Source organism: Peromyscus eremicus, chromosome 22 (genome assembly GCF_949786415.1).
Source record: "Peromyscus eremicus chromosome 22, PerEre_H2_v1, whole genome shotgun sequence".
Taxonomy (NCBI): Eukaryota; Metazoa; Chordata; class Mammalia; order Rodentia; family Cricetidae; genus Peromyscus; species Peromyscus eremicus.
In genome coordinates this window covers 7,962,605-7,978,218 of record NC_081437.1, presented here as the reverse complement: position 1 = coordinate 7,978,218, position 15,614 = coordinate 7,962,605, and the positions used below count along the sequence as shown (strand labels likewise).

General features: G+C 47.3%; 1 protein-coding gene across 3 annotated transcripts in view; it reads left to right on the top strand.

Annotated features, from left to right (window-relative positions):
* Prkce (protein kinase C epsilon) overlaps positions 1-15,614 on the top strand; it is a 512,360-nt gene that overhangs the window by 401,221 nt on the left and 95,525 nt on the right. For all 3 annotated transcript variants that reach the window (XM_059248231.1, XM_059248233.1, XM_059248232.1), the window contains exon 11: positions 13,595-13,749. In XM_059248231.1, the coding sequence (XP_059104214.1) occupies positions 13,595-13,749 (155 nt within the window). The remainder of the gene's footprint in view (positions 1-13,594; positions 13,750-15,614) is intronic.

Genomic DNA, 15,614 nt, shown 5'->3' with positions numbered 1-15,614 from the left:
ACCTGCTTCTGTGGAGACTTGTCTGAAAGTACTCAAAGGCCAAGCTGCTGACGACAGGATGTTCTCTGGCAGGTCAGGGATGGAAAGGGTTGGCATGGTTCGACTGACCAGATGTGAGCTAGTGCCTGGTGAGTGCATACTGTTAGAGGGGAGAGACATCTACATCTGCCGTATGGCATTCTAAGTCAAGAAACAACATTTTATAGAATACTCAGATAAGAGCTGTATGGACCACACTCTGTGTGTGTGTGTGTGTGTGTGTGTGTGTGTGTGTGTGTGTGTGTGTGTGTGTGTGTTGGTGTGTGTGGCCTTTAAGATGAGCAGGTAATTGCTGTGTCATTGTTCTCATAGGTACAATTAACCTGTCACACTGATGACTGTCACACTAAGCCAGGGAAACGTGAGGAGTCTGCTTTCCCGCTCCTCTTCAGCACACCTACTACCACCCAAGCAGGCTATAGTCCCTCCCCACAACTGAAGGGAAAGATTGATGTGCCACCTTTATTTGGGGTCCGCTTTCCAACCTTGCCTGTCTGTGAAAGCAGCTGCAAGCCACTGAATGCTAAGCTCTAAACAGGACATCTCCGGCATCCCTTGCAAGACTCCGGGAACATCACGGAAAGTGGGGCAGAAAAATTTCCTAAGATGGAGAGGAAGGGGGAGCGTTACAGAAGGCAGAATGCTGTCTTCTGGGCCTGATGGGGCCATTGTCCCCTTGAACTCTGAGCAGCTCTGCTTAACCTGCACAAGATGGGTCTCATCAGCATCCTGTCGTGGAGCGGGGAGTGGCTTGCAATGCCACGCCCCTCCTTAAGGATTTCTAGGCAGTTCATGGTTTGTGAGGAAGACAGACATTTTTTTTAGTGGCGTACCCATTGGTAAGTTGCCCAGATGTCCTGTAAGTAACCCCTCACCCAAGTTCTGGTAAATGACCTTACTGGCAGCACAAAGGGGAACTATTTGGGAAGAGGAAAGAGGACCAGTAAGAGTGGGAAGGGGTAGTAGGAAGTGAATATGATTAAAATACATTATACACAAGTATGAAAATGTCATAATCAAATCCATTACATATCTGCTCATTTTAAAGGTGCAGACTTTATAGAAGGGGAAATGGGCACAAGAACTTCTGTAGTCTTAGGAAGAAAAGGGAAAGGAAAGAACTGTTGGGGTGTTGAGGGCTGTTTATGAGGTCAACTACCCAGGTGGCTGGTCAGTACTTCTATACCAAGAGATAGCAAGTGTTTTTGGTTGGTTGGTTTTTGGTTTTTTTTGGTGGCCTTTCTCTGAGCAGATAGGTCACTTTAACATAGATACAGGGTCTTCTAAACCTCTGGGTTAGCTAGCAGTGTTTCAATCTAGATAGCTAAGCAAGCCAGCAGGAGGACAAAGGATTAAGATAGAGAAAGCCGTAACAATAGGCAATAGCAATAAAGTGGGGCAGAACTGATCCAGCCCCAAAGCTGCAGCTGTATTGACAGTGGTGTTCAGCTGGTAAGCCTCCTAGGACTCCAGCACGACTTCTCTGAGAGTTACATCTGCTGGTGACAGAGATAAGATACATCTGAGTTTCTGGGACTATAGTATCAGCCTCCTGACCAGCTCTAATTCCGTGTGGGGAGCATCTCCAGCATCACTGAGCTGGAGGCTGGGGACACTCATTCGGTACTGTGGTATTGCTACTCAACCTTGAGGTTCTACAGATACAGATTCATAAGAGGGGGTGCCGTGAGTACCAGCTCTGGTCACTTATGTCCTGTTGGAACACAGGAAGGCATAGGTGAACAGATGAGTTGGATGCAGGATTGTTGGGAGATAGCCTAAGCCCATGGGCAGAGTGTTGGTAAAGGAGAAGCCTGTTGTTGGAACTTGGCTAAACTGAGGAAATGAAGCTAGAACGTTTTTGTTCTTATGTCAAGGAAACCTTCTTAAGAGCATCCCATAATTGCTTCACTTTGACTTCAAACAGTTGATGACTGGCTCCGTTGGGCTCCAGTACAGCAACTCCCTTTTTCTCTTTTTCTGCTTAAATGATTTCTTGGTGGACATCAAAGAAATAGTTGGTCTGTGTCACCATCTTGTGCAGCATGTACAGACCAGATTGTAGGGCTCCAGTCTTACTGCAAAGCATGAAACTTCTGCAAGATGACCAGGTCTCCTCGTTGGGGACGTGACTGGAGGAGCGTGTGGTAGACTCGCTGCTTTCCTGGAGTCCAAGTGAGTAGCTGGAGACAGAGGATGTCGGCCCGATGCCATGCTTCACAAGTGCCAATTACTGGAGAAGGCCTCCAGTGGGGTGGAACCAGGAGGAAGCCAGGATGCTGGGAGGAGGCAGTTCAGCTGGGGCATGATGCTCACCAAACAATGGAGGAAAAGAAAGCGCTTCCGTGAATCAGCACCACAGTGTCCTTCATGGATGGAAGGGTTTCTGTCTAACCTCTATCTGTTGTCCAAAGAGGAAGCTGGGGACAAGGACACTCCCTTCCTGCCTGACTATGGCAGCATCCTCGCTTCTGGAAGGGATCCCTCCAGTGCCTCGCACTGCTGAGGTGTTTGTAGTTGGGCCCGGTTCATGTGTACCATCATAGCCTCGGGGAAGAGCTGTTTCTATGGGTGCTGATGGTCCCTGTGGAGGAAAGAGTCCTCTGCTGAGGGGCACTGCAACACGCTCCTCTCCCCACCTTCTACACCCAGATAGAAGCATTGGAGGGTAGAGGACAGTGATTTAAGGTTGGTCCTGGGGCTAAATGTGGTGCTATCCGAAGGAAAAAAAATGCTTGTTTGAGTTTTATTAGGTGAATCAATTTGACCCAACTCTAGGTCCCTTTGAACTTGACCTTGAGCCAACCTGTTTAGGGTAAATAATTAGAGCTTCAAACAATTGGAAACAAACATCTTATTATATCTACCATGTTTGAACCTTCTCAACTGGTAGACTGTAATGTGAGTTTTTGCCATTTAACCAAATCTAATTGAGTGAAAGTTAATAATAATAATAATTGTAAAATGATCTCCTCTTTACTGGAAGAAGGGTTGGTTCCACTCTCTTTAATACAGATGGTTGTGATGAGAAGCAGTCTTCTTGTCTATGTCCAGGGAAATATTATTTGCCTTTAAAAAGAAGTCTTTCCATTCAAAAACATGGATGAAATTGGGAGAAGTTATGAAAGTCTAATAAGGTAAGTATAGAAGAAAAACACTAAATGATACCACTTAGGTGATAAATCCAAACTATTCAGGATGATAAAAGTGGAGAAAATGATGGTGGATGCCAGGGACCAGAAGAGACAGAATCGGGAGTTAGTTTCAGCAATGTAAGGTGATTACATTCCAGAGTTTTTCTGTATAGCCTGTTCCCTACAAATACTATATTGGACACTTAAGATTTTCCGGAAAGAGTGGTTCCTGTGCTTACACACACACACACACACACACACACACACACACACACACACCCCAAAAAAACCATAAAGGCAGACATACACACACATGAAAAGACCATAAAGACACACACATACACACATACACACACACACACACTCACACACACACACACACACACACACACACACAAGTTAATATGACATTTAAGATAGTGGAGGTGGGAAAAAGATGGGAGTAATTCTCTTTTGTGCAGACGGGATCTCATGTGGCTCAGACTTGCTTAAACTCCCAGTGTGGCCAAGGGTGATTTGAACCCTGATCCCCCTGCCTCCATCTCACAGATGTGTATCACCAAACTTACCTAAAGGTGGAACAACTCTAAGCTTCTAATGCACGGCTTCCAAGATGACCTTCCTTAAAAATCAGCTATAATTGTGAAACTTTACAACTTAAAAGCTTTTTAGAATTCCAATTTTCCCACTTGTGTATTAGAACCCTCCCCCTGCCCTACCAGCAGTCTGTCTCTACCTTGGTGTCCTGGATTTACGCACGGTTTCCCTAGGAGGCAGGCTTCTTGGGTGTTTAGGGGTGCTTTGGTTCTTATTGTACAGCAGGCTTGTACTACCCTCTGGTTCCCACATGTTTCTACTCACCTCCATCCTCAGGGCTGCCCTCTCACCTCCAGGCTTTCTCATCTCCTGCCTCACATTGTTCAACATGGGACTGGTCTTTCCTCCAGGTCAGGTGACTCTGAACCAGATCCCATAGCAATGGCCAGTTCCATCAGTACACTTGTGTTTTGGAGAATAGGTAGACCAACTTGTCACGTGACTGTTTCCCACAGTGACCTATACATGGTAAGGCCTGAGTGACAAGTATCTGAAGATTCAGGCCAGATCCTGGAGAATTCAGTACAGAGTCATCCAGTGTCTGGGACTGCCCTCTGTGGTTTCTTGTGTTGCATTCCTAGCTCCTAGATACCAAAGTCGTAACTTATGTAACTTCCTGCTTCCCCCCCCCGACACCTAACTTCAGGCTGAGTACTCAAGAAAGACCTTCCAAGTTGATGCCTTAGGTCAGTAGTTCTCAACCTTCTTAATGCTGTGATCCTTTAACATGGTTCCTCATGTTGTGGTGACCCCCAAACATAAAGTTATTTTCATTGTTACTTCATAACTGTAATTCTGCTACTGTTATGAATCATAATGTAAATATCTGTGTTTTCTAATGATTTTAGGTGACTCCTGTGAAAGGATTGGTTGACCCCCAAGGGGTCACGACCCACAGTTAGAGAACTACTGTCTTAGATGATGTGGACTTGAAGGAGGGTAGGGAGAAGTTGTTTGGAAAGATGCAATAAAGGGCTGGGGTGTCACTCAATAGTAGAACACTCGCTCAGCATGCATAAGCCCATGGTTTGTATCCCCAGCACTGGGTGGGGATGCTTATAAGATGAGGACCTGTGACTCCCTTGGGTACACTGGAGAAACCATTTATGTCATCACAGGTCCATCAAAGGCAGACTGTTCCAAGTCTGGTCTCCTGTTGTGCCTTCGTGTGCAATCAAAATGAGATAGAATCTTTGTCCTTATAAACATCTAACAAATGGTGGAGAATGTATGTCCAAACAAACCCACTTGGCAGGACACGGGGTGCTGTTGAGGGGAAGCCTCTGTCTTATCTATCATACCTTGAAGGGTACACAGGCCTTGAGGCTGGGGTTGCCTTCCAAGGCAAGAAGGTGGGCGAATTGGAAAAAAGAAGCCAGTGGGAATTTCAAAGCCATGATGTGGTCCTTCCAACTGGTTGGTTATTCTTTCCCTGTTCTTACCCTAAATGGCCATGACACATAATCTCTTTGCAATTTTTATTATTTTACTTGCTATCACAAGACCGTAACATTTTAGAGAGTCGAGGGAGATTAAGGGAGGTGGTGTAGAATAGGCTTTTCAAACCTTTGATTACCTCAGAAAACATATTTGCTTACTTTACCAGGAAGTTGGTTTTTGGTTTTGTTTTCCATGGGTGCCAAGAGGGGATTAATGAGTAGCCGCTGGCTTTGCCAGCTTTTCTTTTGATTTCAGTTTATATAATTAAGTAGTTCCCAGAATGACTTGAGGTTCTGCATCTGCATCAAAACACCCTTCTCCAAAGTGTCAGAGGTCAGCAGCGATCCAGGCTGAATAGAGGGTGGGGAAGGAAAAAGCTTACCTGGCTTTCAAGCATCCCTAATGTGTAAAAAGGTCAGTGGTTATGCTTTGGGGGAGTGCATAGGAGCTGTGTGAGGAAGAAAGCAGATCCAAAGGAGGGTGTATTCTGAGCCATTCTGATCAGAAATAACATGGGAACACCTGGTTCCTTTGGAATTTCTAACCATGAGGGCATATGGTGGGCACTCAAGAATGGGCAGTGGTGGTAGCACATGCCTTTCATCCCAGCACTCAGGAGGCAGAAGCAGGTGGATCTCTGTGAGTTTTGGGCTGTCTACAGAGTGAGTTGCAGGACAGGCAGGAATACACAGAGGGACCCTATCTTGGAAAAAAAAAAAAAGCAAGCACTCAGCGTAGATGCACTAGGAACCTACTATGTGTGAGACTTAGTCCCAGTTGATGGAGAGAATAGGAAACAAAACTCAGGCTTGGGTGGCATTGAACTTCCGATCTTCCTGCCTGCGCCTCCTGAATGCTGCTTGTGCAGTACTGGGTCTAGAACTCAGAGTGTCCTGCATGCTAAGCAAGCACCCCACCAACTAAGCTACATCCCTAGATCTGTAGCACTTTTTTTTTGCTTTTTAAGAGAATTACAAAAATTTCTCTTTGGGACCTCTCTTTCCCTTAAAAAGAAAAAATTTATAAGAACCAGTCCAGAACTACCCACGGCCTCTGCCTTCCTGGAGCACAGAGACTGCCTTAGTTAGGGTTCTCTCATTGTGATAAAACATGACCAAAAACAACTTAGGAGGGAAAAGGGTTATTTTTACTTACAGCTGATAAGTCCATCACTGAGGGATGCTAAGGCAGGAACTCAAGGCAGGAACCTGGAGGCAGGAACTAAAGCAGACACCATGGAGGAGTTTCTGCTTCCTGCTTGCTCCTTGTGGATTTCCTGGTCTGCTTCTTCCAGCACCTGGCACTGCCAGCCTAGGGTTAGTACAGTGCCCGAAGTGAGCTGGAGTAGCCTGCCGCCCCAACTATCATCAGTGAAGAACGTGTACCAGAGGCTTGCCCACAGGCCGACGGTGAGGGCATTTTCTCAATTGAGGTTCCCTCTTCTAAAATGTAATCGCTTGTGTCAAGTTGATATAAATCCAGGCAGCACATAGATCCCGGGGAAATGATAGTCCCACAAATACAGTGTCCCCTGAGCTGAATGCTATGACAGGGGACATGATCCACGACAGAGGGGCTAGGTCTTGTCAGGAACGCCAGGGACAGCTTCCTCCAAGAGAAGATGGCTGCACTGAAATCTCTGTGATAAGGAGATGGGGGAACGCATTGTGGGAGAGAGGGGAAAAGGGGACGGACATTGTCCAAACAGCAAGAACATGAATCGAGGTTCTAGGGCAGAAGGAATAAGGGACAGCCAGAAGGCGTTTGACTCAGAAGATCATATGAGTCCTACAGTGTGGTAAGGTGTTTTTACCTGTCCTAAGAGGAACACAAGCCTTTAGAAGCGTTAAGGACGGCTTGGCGGGTTACTCCGTGGATAAAAGCACTCGGCCGTGCAAGTGTAAGGGCCCGAGTTTGAATCCCCAACACCCATGTAAAATTCTGGGCGTGTCTGCACATTCCTGTAACTCTAGTATTGGTGGGCAGAGAGGGGCAGCTCCTGACACGACCTTGGCCAGATCGCTTGCCTCTTGAACCAGGACAAGCTGACTTCCGGTTCAGTGAGAGACAGTCTCTAGGCAAGAAGATCAGAGTGATACAAGAGGATGCTTGATATCTTGCACTGGCCTCTACACATGTGTACATGGCTCCACATACCCACACACTCATGTGCATGTACAGTATACATACAACACCACACACACACACACACACACACACACACACACACACACACACGTATTAACAACGGTAGGGTGAGAGGAGGAATGTGGAAGAGTATCATCAGATTTCCATCTCAGCAGAGCCCCTCTCCCTACAGAATGACCAACATCAGGACGGGAAACTGAGATACATGTAGCAACATTCCTAACAAAGCAGAACTCTACACAAGAGATAAAAAGCTGCTTGAGTCAGAGAGGTGGGCGTGGCAGTGGTAAGGACCAAAGAGAAGTGGGCAGGTGGGGGAAATGTAAAGGTTCAATAGGAAGAGCAACAGGGCTGGGGGGGGGGAGAGGGGGGTGAAGAGGGAGGGTTAAAGGTGACTGCTGCTGCGGTTCTAACTTGAGAAACTGGCTGAAGGTGAAGACTGGACCTCAGACAGGAAGCTCCATGTGAGGACCAGCTTGCCGAGGAAGACGATGGGGTCCGTTTTGACATGTTGGCTTTGAGTGCCTGGAAGGCATCTGGAGGGGGATCAGAAGCAGATAGGTGGGTCTGGAGCTTACAGAAGACGTCCGGGCAGGAGGGGTGAGCATATGACTCATTCGTGCCGAGAGCCATGGAAGCTGTGGGTGTGCATAGATCAGCTCACACCACCAGGAGGCCCAGCGTCCAGCCGTGTGGGCTCAGCACTTCATGGTTGTAGAAAGGCGTCTACGAAGAGGCAGAGACACAGAACAGAGAGAACAGAGGAAAGGAGGTAGACTCCACAGGAGGAGGCCAGCCTGAGGACCCAAGGAAGAAATATTTGTTGGGAGAGAAGGTGATCGGGGAAGATGATGGAAAAGAGATATGCAGCGATAACAGCGATTAGTATTGCCAATAACAATAGGCCTGGCTAATCCTCATGGATCACCAACTAGGAACGGGGCATTTTACCATGTAATTGAGGGTTAGAGATGTAGCTTGCCTAGCGTGCTCAAGACTCTGGAGTTTGAGCACCAGGTACTGCAGAACAAAATATAAAGCATAGTTCTCTAAGGTAGATCCTGTCTCCTCATTTTTGCAGGTCAGAAAGAGATGACGTTCTTTGGCTGAGGTCAGGAGGCCAGTGAGGGATACAGTTGTAGTGGGCACTCCCCTTTGTCATGCGACAGCCTCTGTCCTGAGGACTACATGGCTAATGTTAGGATAGACTGCAAGAGGAGTGAGCGAGTTTTCCCTGTAGAGATTTAGGTTTTTCAAATCCTCCACTGTGACCACAGCCCAAGCTCAGGGTTGGTGACTGTGGACTGGACATAGTGGTTGTTGTTTCTGATGGAATTGTTCAACTCATGGGACAGTATGAACAAGCAATGTGTCTGTGCTTGCCTGAAGAAAGACTGGTCCCATGGTCTCTAGGGTAGAGGTTCTCCAAGTGTGGTCCCTGGACCAGCATCATCTCTTGAGAACTTGTTAGAGATGTCGATGCCCAGGCTGCAAATTAGAAACAGTGTGGGCTGCAAGGATCCCTGCTCTCCTGAGCCTCTGCGTGATCTTGATGCTAAGGAGGTTTGTTCTTGGGGGGATCCCTTTTTTTCCTTTAAATTAAGTTTTAATGTACAAAGTAATAGGCTTCCTGAAGGCATTTTTATACATATATCATTGTATTTTACTCATATTTAGCCTTTATTTCCCATTATCCCCTCTTGTTAGTCCTTTCCTTCCCCTTGTTGGACCATCTTTTGCTTTAATTTTACACACGAGTGTGCATGCATGCACACGTGCGCACACACACAGAGCTAAATCTAGATTCCACATATAGGCAAGAACATTTAACGTTTGTCTTTTTTCTCCTGCTGTTTTAGTTTTATTTCTGTGGCTGTGATAAAACGTCCTAAGAAAAAGCAACTTGGGGAAGAAAGAGGCTGATTTGGCTTCCAAGGCCACGATACAGTCCATCAGAGCAGGGAATGCATAGTGGCGGGAGCGTGAAGCAGTCAGTGGCATCCACACTCAAGAGCAGAGAGAGAGAAACGCTTGTGGGCTTACTGCCCAGCCTGTCTTCTCTACTCTTCTACAGACCAGGACCCCGAACCAGAGAATGGTGCTGCACATGCTCAGTCTGAGTCTTCCCACATCTCTTCAGGCCATCAGTGAAGGGTTTAAACTTTCCCACTTTTACAACTGAATTTAGGTTTCAGTTCTCTGGGAGAGGCAAACAGGTATCTCTCCCAACAAAGGGTCATTTATCAGCAAATTACATTCAGGGATAAGGGAGAGAGCACGAAAAAGGTCTGAGTCAGCTGCACAAAGTCGCAAGGACAGTTCCTTCAACCCCCTTAAAACTTACCCAAGTATGTCCAAAGATAAAACCGCAGCCAATTAAAACTATACTCATGGACCTGCTGCTTGTTTAACCAATTATGTTGAAGATGACCCAGCTGTTCCTGAAATTCCTCTAGCTGTGACTAAAAGGAGCCTGCACGCCCCCCCCCCCATGGTTGTCGCCATTTTGTACAGGTGAACAACTCCGCATATCCTGGCTGCTTCTACAGAACAAACGCTCTTTGCTTTTATACTATTTGAGTCTGGGGTCTTCCTTCAGTGTTTTCTCGGACCCTACCCAGTCTGAATCTTCCCACATTGCTAAGGCCATCAGGACAGCTCCCCAGAGATGTGCTCGCGTGTTAGCCTGATCTAGACCGTCCTTCATTGAGAGTCTCTTGCCAGGTGATTCTAGACGGCGCCATGTTGACGTAAGCTAACTTTCACACCCACCCATTACTCTCTCTTGCGCCTCCCCGCCTTCCTTTGCATCCTTTCTTCCTTCCACAGAGTCCCTCTCCTGCTTCTGTGCCATATGCCCTTTTCATCCATTTTCCTCCAAATGACACGATTTCATTCTCCTTGGAGGCTGAAACAATCGTGCGCATGCTCCCCATTTTCTTCATTCTGCTGTTGATGGACACGTAGGCTGCCTCTGAGTCTTTGCGGTAACGAGTAGGGCAACAATATACCTGGATGTGCCAGCTCTCTCTGGTATATGGGTGCAGCATCCTCCAGGAACACACCTGGAGTGATCTGGCTGGGTCTTTCTGTTGTTCGATTCTCAGTTCTTCGAACAGCCTCCCTCCCGACTTCCACAGTGGCCGCACCGGTTTGCATCCCCAACCAGCAGTGTGCCCACCATTCTCTCATCCATACCAGTGGCTGTGGTGATGGGTACAGTTTGGTCTCTTGACGACAGCCATTCTGACCGGGGTTAGGTGGGATCTCAGTGTTGTTTTAATTTACATCTTAGAGGGAATCCTCGGCAAGAAAAAAGAGAACTAACTTAGAATCCTTAAGTCTTACTCTTGTAAAAATATCTTGACAGAAACCAGATGGGTGAGAGTCTGTGGTTCCCCACCCTGGGCAGACACCAGGATCACCTGGGGATTTAACAGGGACTGGTCTGGTCCCATCCTTAGAGTTGCTGACTCCTTTGGGTGGGATTTGGCCTGAGCGCTATTGGTCTTGAGGATATTAATGGGAAGGAATGCTTAGATCAGTAGTTCTCAACCTTCCTAATGCTGCGACCCTTTAATACGGTTCTTGTGTGGTGGTGACCCTCCAACCATAAAATTATTTCATTGCTACTTCATGACTGTAATTTTGCTACTGTTACTAATTGTAATATAAACATCTGCTATGTGACCCCTGCGAAAGGGTCATTCGATCCCCGAAGGGGTTGTGACCCACAAATTGAGAATCACTAGCTTAGATGAACAATCAGCAAGGCAACGTGAACTTCTGAGGACAAGTTGATGCTCTAGGGAAAAACAAAAACAAGGAAGGCCTTGGAGGGTGTCTTAGTTAGGGTTTCTGTTGCTATGAAGAGACACTATGACCATGGCAACCCTTATAAAGGAAAATGTTTCACTGAGGTGGCAGCTTACAGTTCAGAGGTTCAGTCCGTTATCATCATGTCAGGGAGCATGATGGCATGCAGGAAGACATGGTGCTGGCCACATCTTGATCAGAAGGCAACAGGAAGTGGACTGTCTGTCACACCAAGTAAAGCTTGAGCAAAAGAGACCTCAATGCCCACCCCCACTCTCACAGTGTGACACTTCCTCCAACAAGGTCACACCTCCTAAGAGTGCCACTCCCTTTGGGGGCCATTTTCTTTCAAACCACCACAGAGAGGAACTTTGAGACAAATGGAAGAGAAATTCTATCTTGGGTCCTCTTTGAATACCAATAAAGCAGCAGCCCACGGAAGAGATTAGTGTACACTTTCTACCAAAGAAATGGTAAGAGTGAAGTAGCTGTGCTTCATGAATGAAGAGCTATTTGTGGTTGGTTTTACTGTCTTAAGGGAAAATGATATTCTCTAGGGAGCTTCTTTTAGAATACATTTCTATGCTAAGAATGTAATCCGGGGGCTGAGGAAGTAGTTTAGCTGGTAGACTGATCCCAAGCACAACATAAAAGAAGCATGGCAACACACACCTCTAATCTCAGCATCAGGAGGTGGAGGCAGGAGGATCTAAGTTCAAGATCATTCTTGGCTACATAGCGAATTCTGGTCCAGCCTGGGCTACATGAAACATGAGAATGAGAGAAGAGAAAGACGGAGGGTTATTGTGGAGAGCAAGGCACCTTGTGTCTCTTTGGCCTCTCAGCCCTCCATTGGCTTTGCTCTCCCTCTGGTCTGGTCACCTGTCTGTCCCTAAGCATGTTCACTCTGTTCCCGAGGTGAGGTATCTGTCCCTGACTCAGTCTAGGAAGGTCTATCTCCTTCTGGATCCCTCCCTAGCTTCCTGGTCTGGATAGCAGCCTGTATCATCACCTTGCTCAATTCCCTTTGCTTTTTTTATTCCCACTGTATCCATGTCCCATCTCCACCCTTGACTGTAGGCCACCAGAAGGCTACCACAGCTTATATCTGCTTCTCTGATGCCCTGAACAACATCCCACATGCTAGCTGCTTAGGACATGGTGAACTGTGCCAATGGACTCAGGCTTCTTTCTCCTCAAGTTATCATAGATACAGAGAAGGAGGGACTACCCTGAGTGGTGGGGAACTGTGGCTTGGCTCTCGAGGGGCTGCGTTTGAGGGAAGGAAGCCTAGAGCAATGGTTTTCAACCTGTGGGTAGCAACCCCTTTGGGGTAGAGCAACCCCTTCACAGGGGTCACCTAAGACTATTGGAAAACACAGATTTTTACATTACAATTCATAACAAAAGCAAAGTTACAGCTATGAAGTAGCAACAAAATTGTTTTATGGTTGGGGGTCACCACAACATGAGGAACTGTGTTGTGTTAAAGGGTCTCAGCCTCAGGAAGGTTGAGAACCTCTGATGCAGGGGCTTTCTGCAGCCTTTGTTTTGTGGCTCTACCACTCCACTCTGTGTCTCTGATTGCTACCTCCTCCTGCCCCCTTTTCAGATTTCTCCCTGCTTCCCTCCTGTAGAGATACCCGTTTGCCATGAAGGCCACACTGCTGATCCGGCACAGCCATGGCTGCCTTAGTCCACCTGCAAAATCCTTCTGTATCTAGAAAACACCATTCCCACATTTCATGTGTAGGACCAGGATTTCTCTGAGAGAATCATTCTTCAGTCTACCCTGTACACCCCGATACCTTGTATTTCCAGAGAGGGGAGACTTGTCCAGGGCCACACCTCATGGCATGGTCAAAATAAAAATTCAGTTCTCTTTTTTTTTTTTTTTTAATCAATCTCAGGCTGATATCACAAAAGAAAGATAGGAGTGGTGTGTGTGTGTGTGTGTGTGTGTGTGTGTGAGAGAGAGAGAGAGAGAGAGAGAGAGAGAGAGAGAGAGAGAGAGAGAGAGAGAGAGAGAGAGAGGAGAGAGGAAAGTCAGATGGACTTGAACTTCGGATCCTACTGCCTCTCTGCAGCCCTGAAAGTTGAGACTGCAGCCTTGCACCCTACATGCAGTTTATGTGCTGCTGGGGATGTGACCCAGGGCTTCTTGGATGCTAGGCAAGCCCTGTACCAACTGAGCCATGTCCCCATCCCTGAAGACAGAATTTTACATGACACTTGACCCCCTGCCTCAAGCATTTCCTCCCTTGGTCTGCCTCTGTAGCACTCCATCAGCCTTCACCTGCCACAAGGCCTCCTTTGCCCCCTTGAGTCCTGGTGACCCGTAGGGATCACCAGACGATAGCTAGTCCCAACTAGGTGCTGCACTGATTTGGCTTAAGTGGCGTTTTCTTGTCTCCTTCTAGGACCGCCTCTTCTTCGTCATGGAGTACGTCAACGGTGGAGACCTCATGTTCCAGATTCAGCGGTCCCGAAAATTTGACGAGCCCCGTTCCCGGTTCTATGCTGCCGAGGTCACGTCTGCTCTCATGTTCCTCCACCAGCACGGCGTGATCTATAGGTAGCCTCTTCTCTCTTCCCCCTTCTAAGAACAGAAGCAAAGACTCTCTAGACACTTGCACTCCCTCCCGTCCTTGCCCAGCTGGTCTCCCAGCAGCTAGCTGGCTTTGGCTTAGCTGTTTGTTCCAGTTTGCATGCAGAGGACTGGGGTGGAGGGTGGGGTGGGGGTGGGGGTGCTGCTTATCACTATGAATGTTGATATTTGAAAGGCCCCAGGAGATCTGACCAACTGTTTGTGCCCGTTTTGATTTAATGCTCAAGCGTGACATTTCGAGTCTTGACGCTGTGATCTTGAGGCAAGCTTCACCCCTCCGGTCTCCTCCACCCTCTTCCTCGAACATCAGGGCATTCTCTTCTTGTCTTCTTCCTCCTGTGCCACGAATTTCCCCCACTTCCTGATCTCTCGGCCTTTCCTGAGTTTGTTTGGCTTGGCTGTCTCCAGTCCATAGACTCTGGGAAGGAGGAGTCTTGTGGAGGTCTGGAGGTTTATGCTCCGGGGTAGGGGTGCGGAGTGGGAACTAGACATTATCCAACAGGAAGTGACTTTTTTCAGATTGTCCAGTCCTTTATTTATTGCTGGTAGCCCAGTCCCCTTCTAGCATACCACACACACACACACACACACACACACACACACACACACACACGTTTTCCAGTAAAAAAAGCAAAGCAAAACTCTTTTTCTGTGAGGTCAGGAATTCGGGGGGGGGGGAGGAGTAAATATTTAAAATTAGCAACAAGGATACTAAAGCTCTGAAGGTTTTTTTTCAGTGACGATCCATTTCTTTCCTCGGTCTTTGCTTCCTCCCTTGCTAAATCTTGGGTGGTAGAGGAGCTGCTTTGGCTGAGGCCAGAGTTAGGCTCTCCCCTCAGTATGCCTGACCCGTTCTGGGAGCAATGGCTGGACTCTGTTCTCTGAAAGGTTCTGGTCAAGCTCACCCCAGGCTTCCCTTCCTTCTGCCATTCTCCAGCTTCATAAAGCCGGGGTGGGAATAGGGGTGGGAATAGGGGTGGGGTGGGAGTATTCAATGCTTCCCTGCAGACCATACTCTAGAGCAGCAGTCCTCAACCTTCCTAATGTTGCCACCCTTTAATACAGTTCTTCATGTTGTGGTGACCCCCCAACCATAAAATTATTTTCATTGTTTTTTCATAACTGTAATTTTGCTACTGTTATGAATTGATTGTAATGTAAATATCTGATATTCAGGATATCTGATATGTGACCCCTGTGAAAGGGTCATCCAAAGCCCACCCCACCCTCAAAGGAGCCGTGGCCCACAGGTTGAGAACCACTGAATAGCCTGTCCTTTGGGGATCCATGTCTGTGTTTCATGTTGCTGTCTGGCCCCTACCCCACAACCTTGGAGTCTAGGAACATCCCCTACTCATTATTCTCAATCATGTCTGCTGCTCAGCGTCTCACCGCCATGCTGTGGTGGAGGTGGCAGCTAAGTCAACTTCCTATCTGAAGTCCGGATCCTTCTAAGATCATGTGCTGATTGACGGAATTTTGTTCTCAAAACTTTAGCGTTGATGGGGCTTGCTTGAGGCCAGCTGGAGAGAAGGGTTTACCTTCTCAGACCCTCCAACCTCAGAGGAGGACTAGAGCCTCTTCTCAAGGGCTCGTGGGCCACCTAAGGTGACAACCCCTTTGATAAACTCAGAGGCAAGTTTGAGTATGAGATCTTTATGTCTACCTTGGACATCGGTGGACATGAGCCCGAGATTTTTAGAACAGCTTGGACAGGACAGTCTATTAAAAAACAATGCCACGCCTCTGCCACACGGTGTGTCATCACCAGTGACATCAGATTGTCTTTTTTGTGTTGTGTTGTTGTTTAGAAGTAACTCACAAGTTTACCA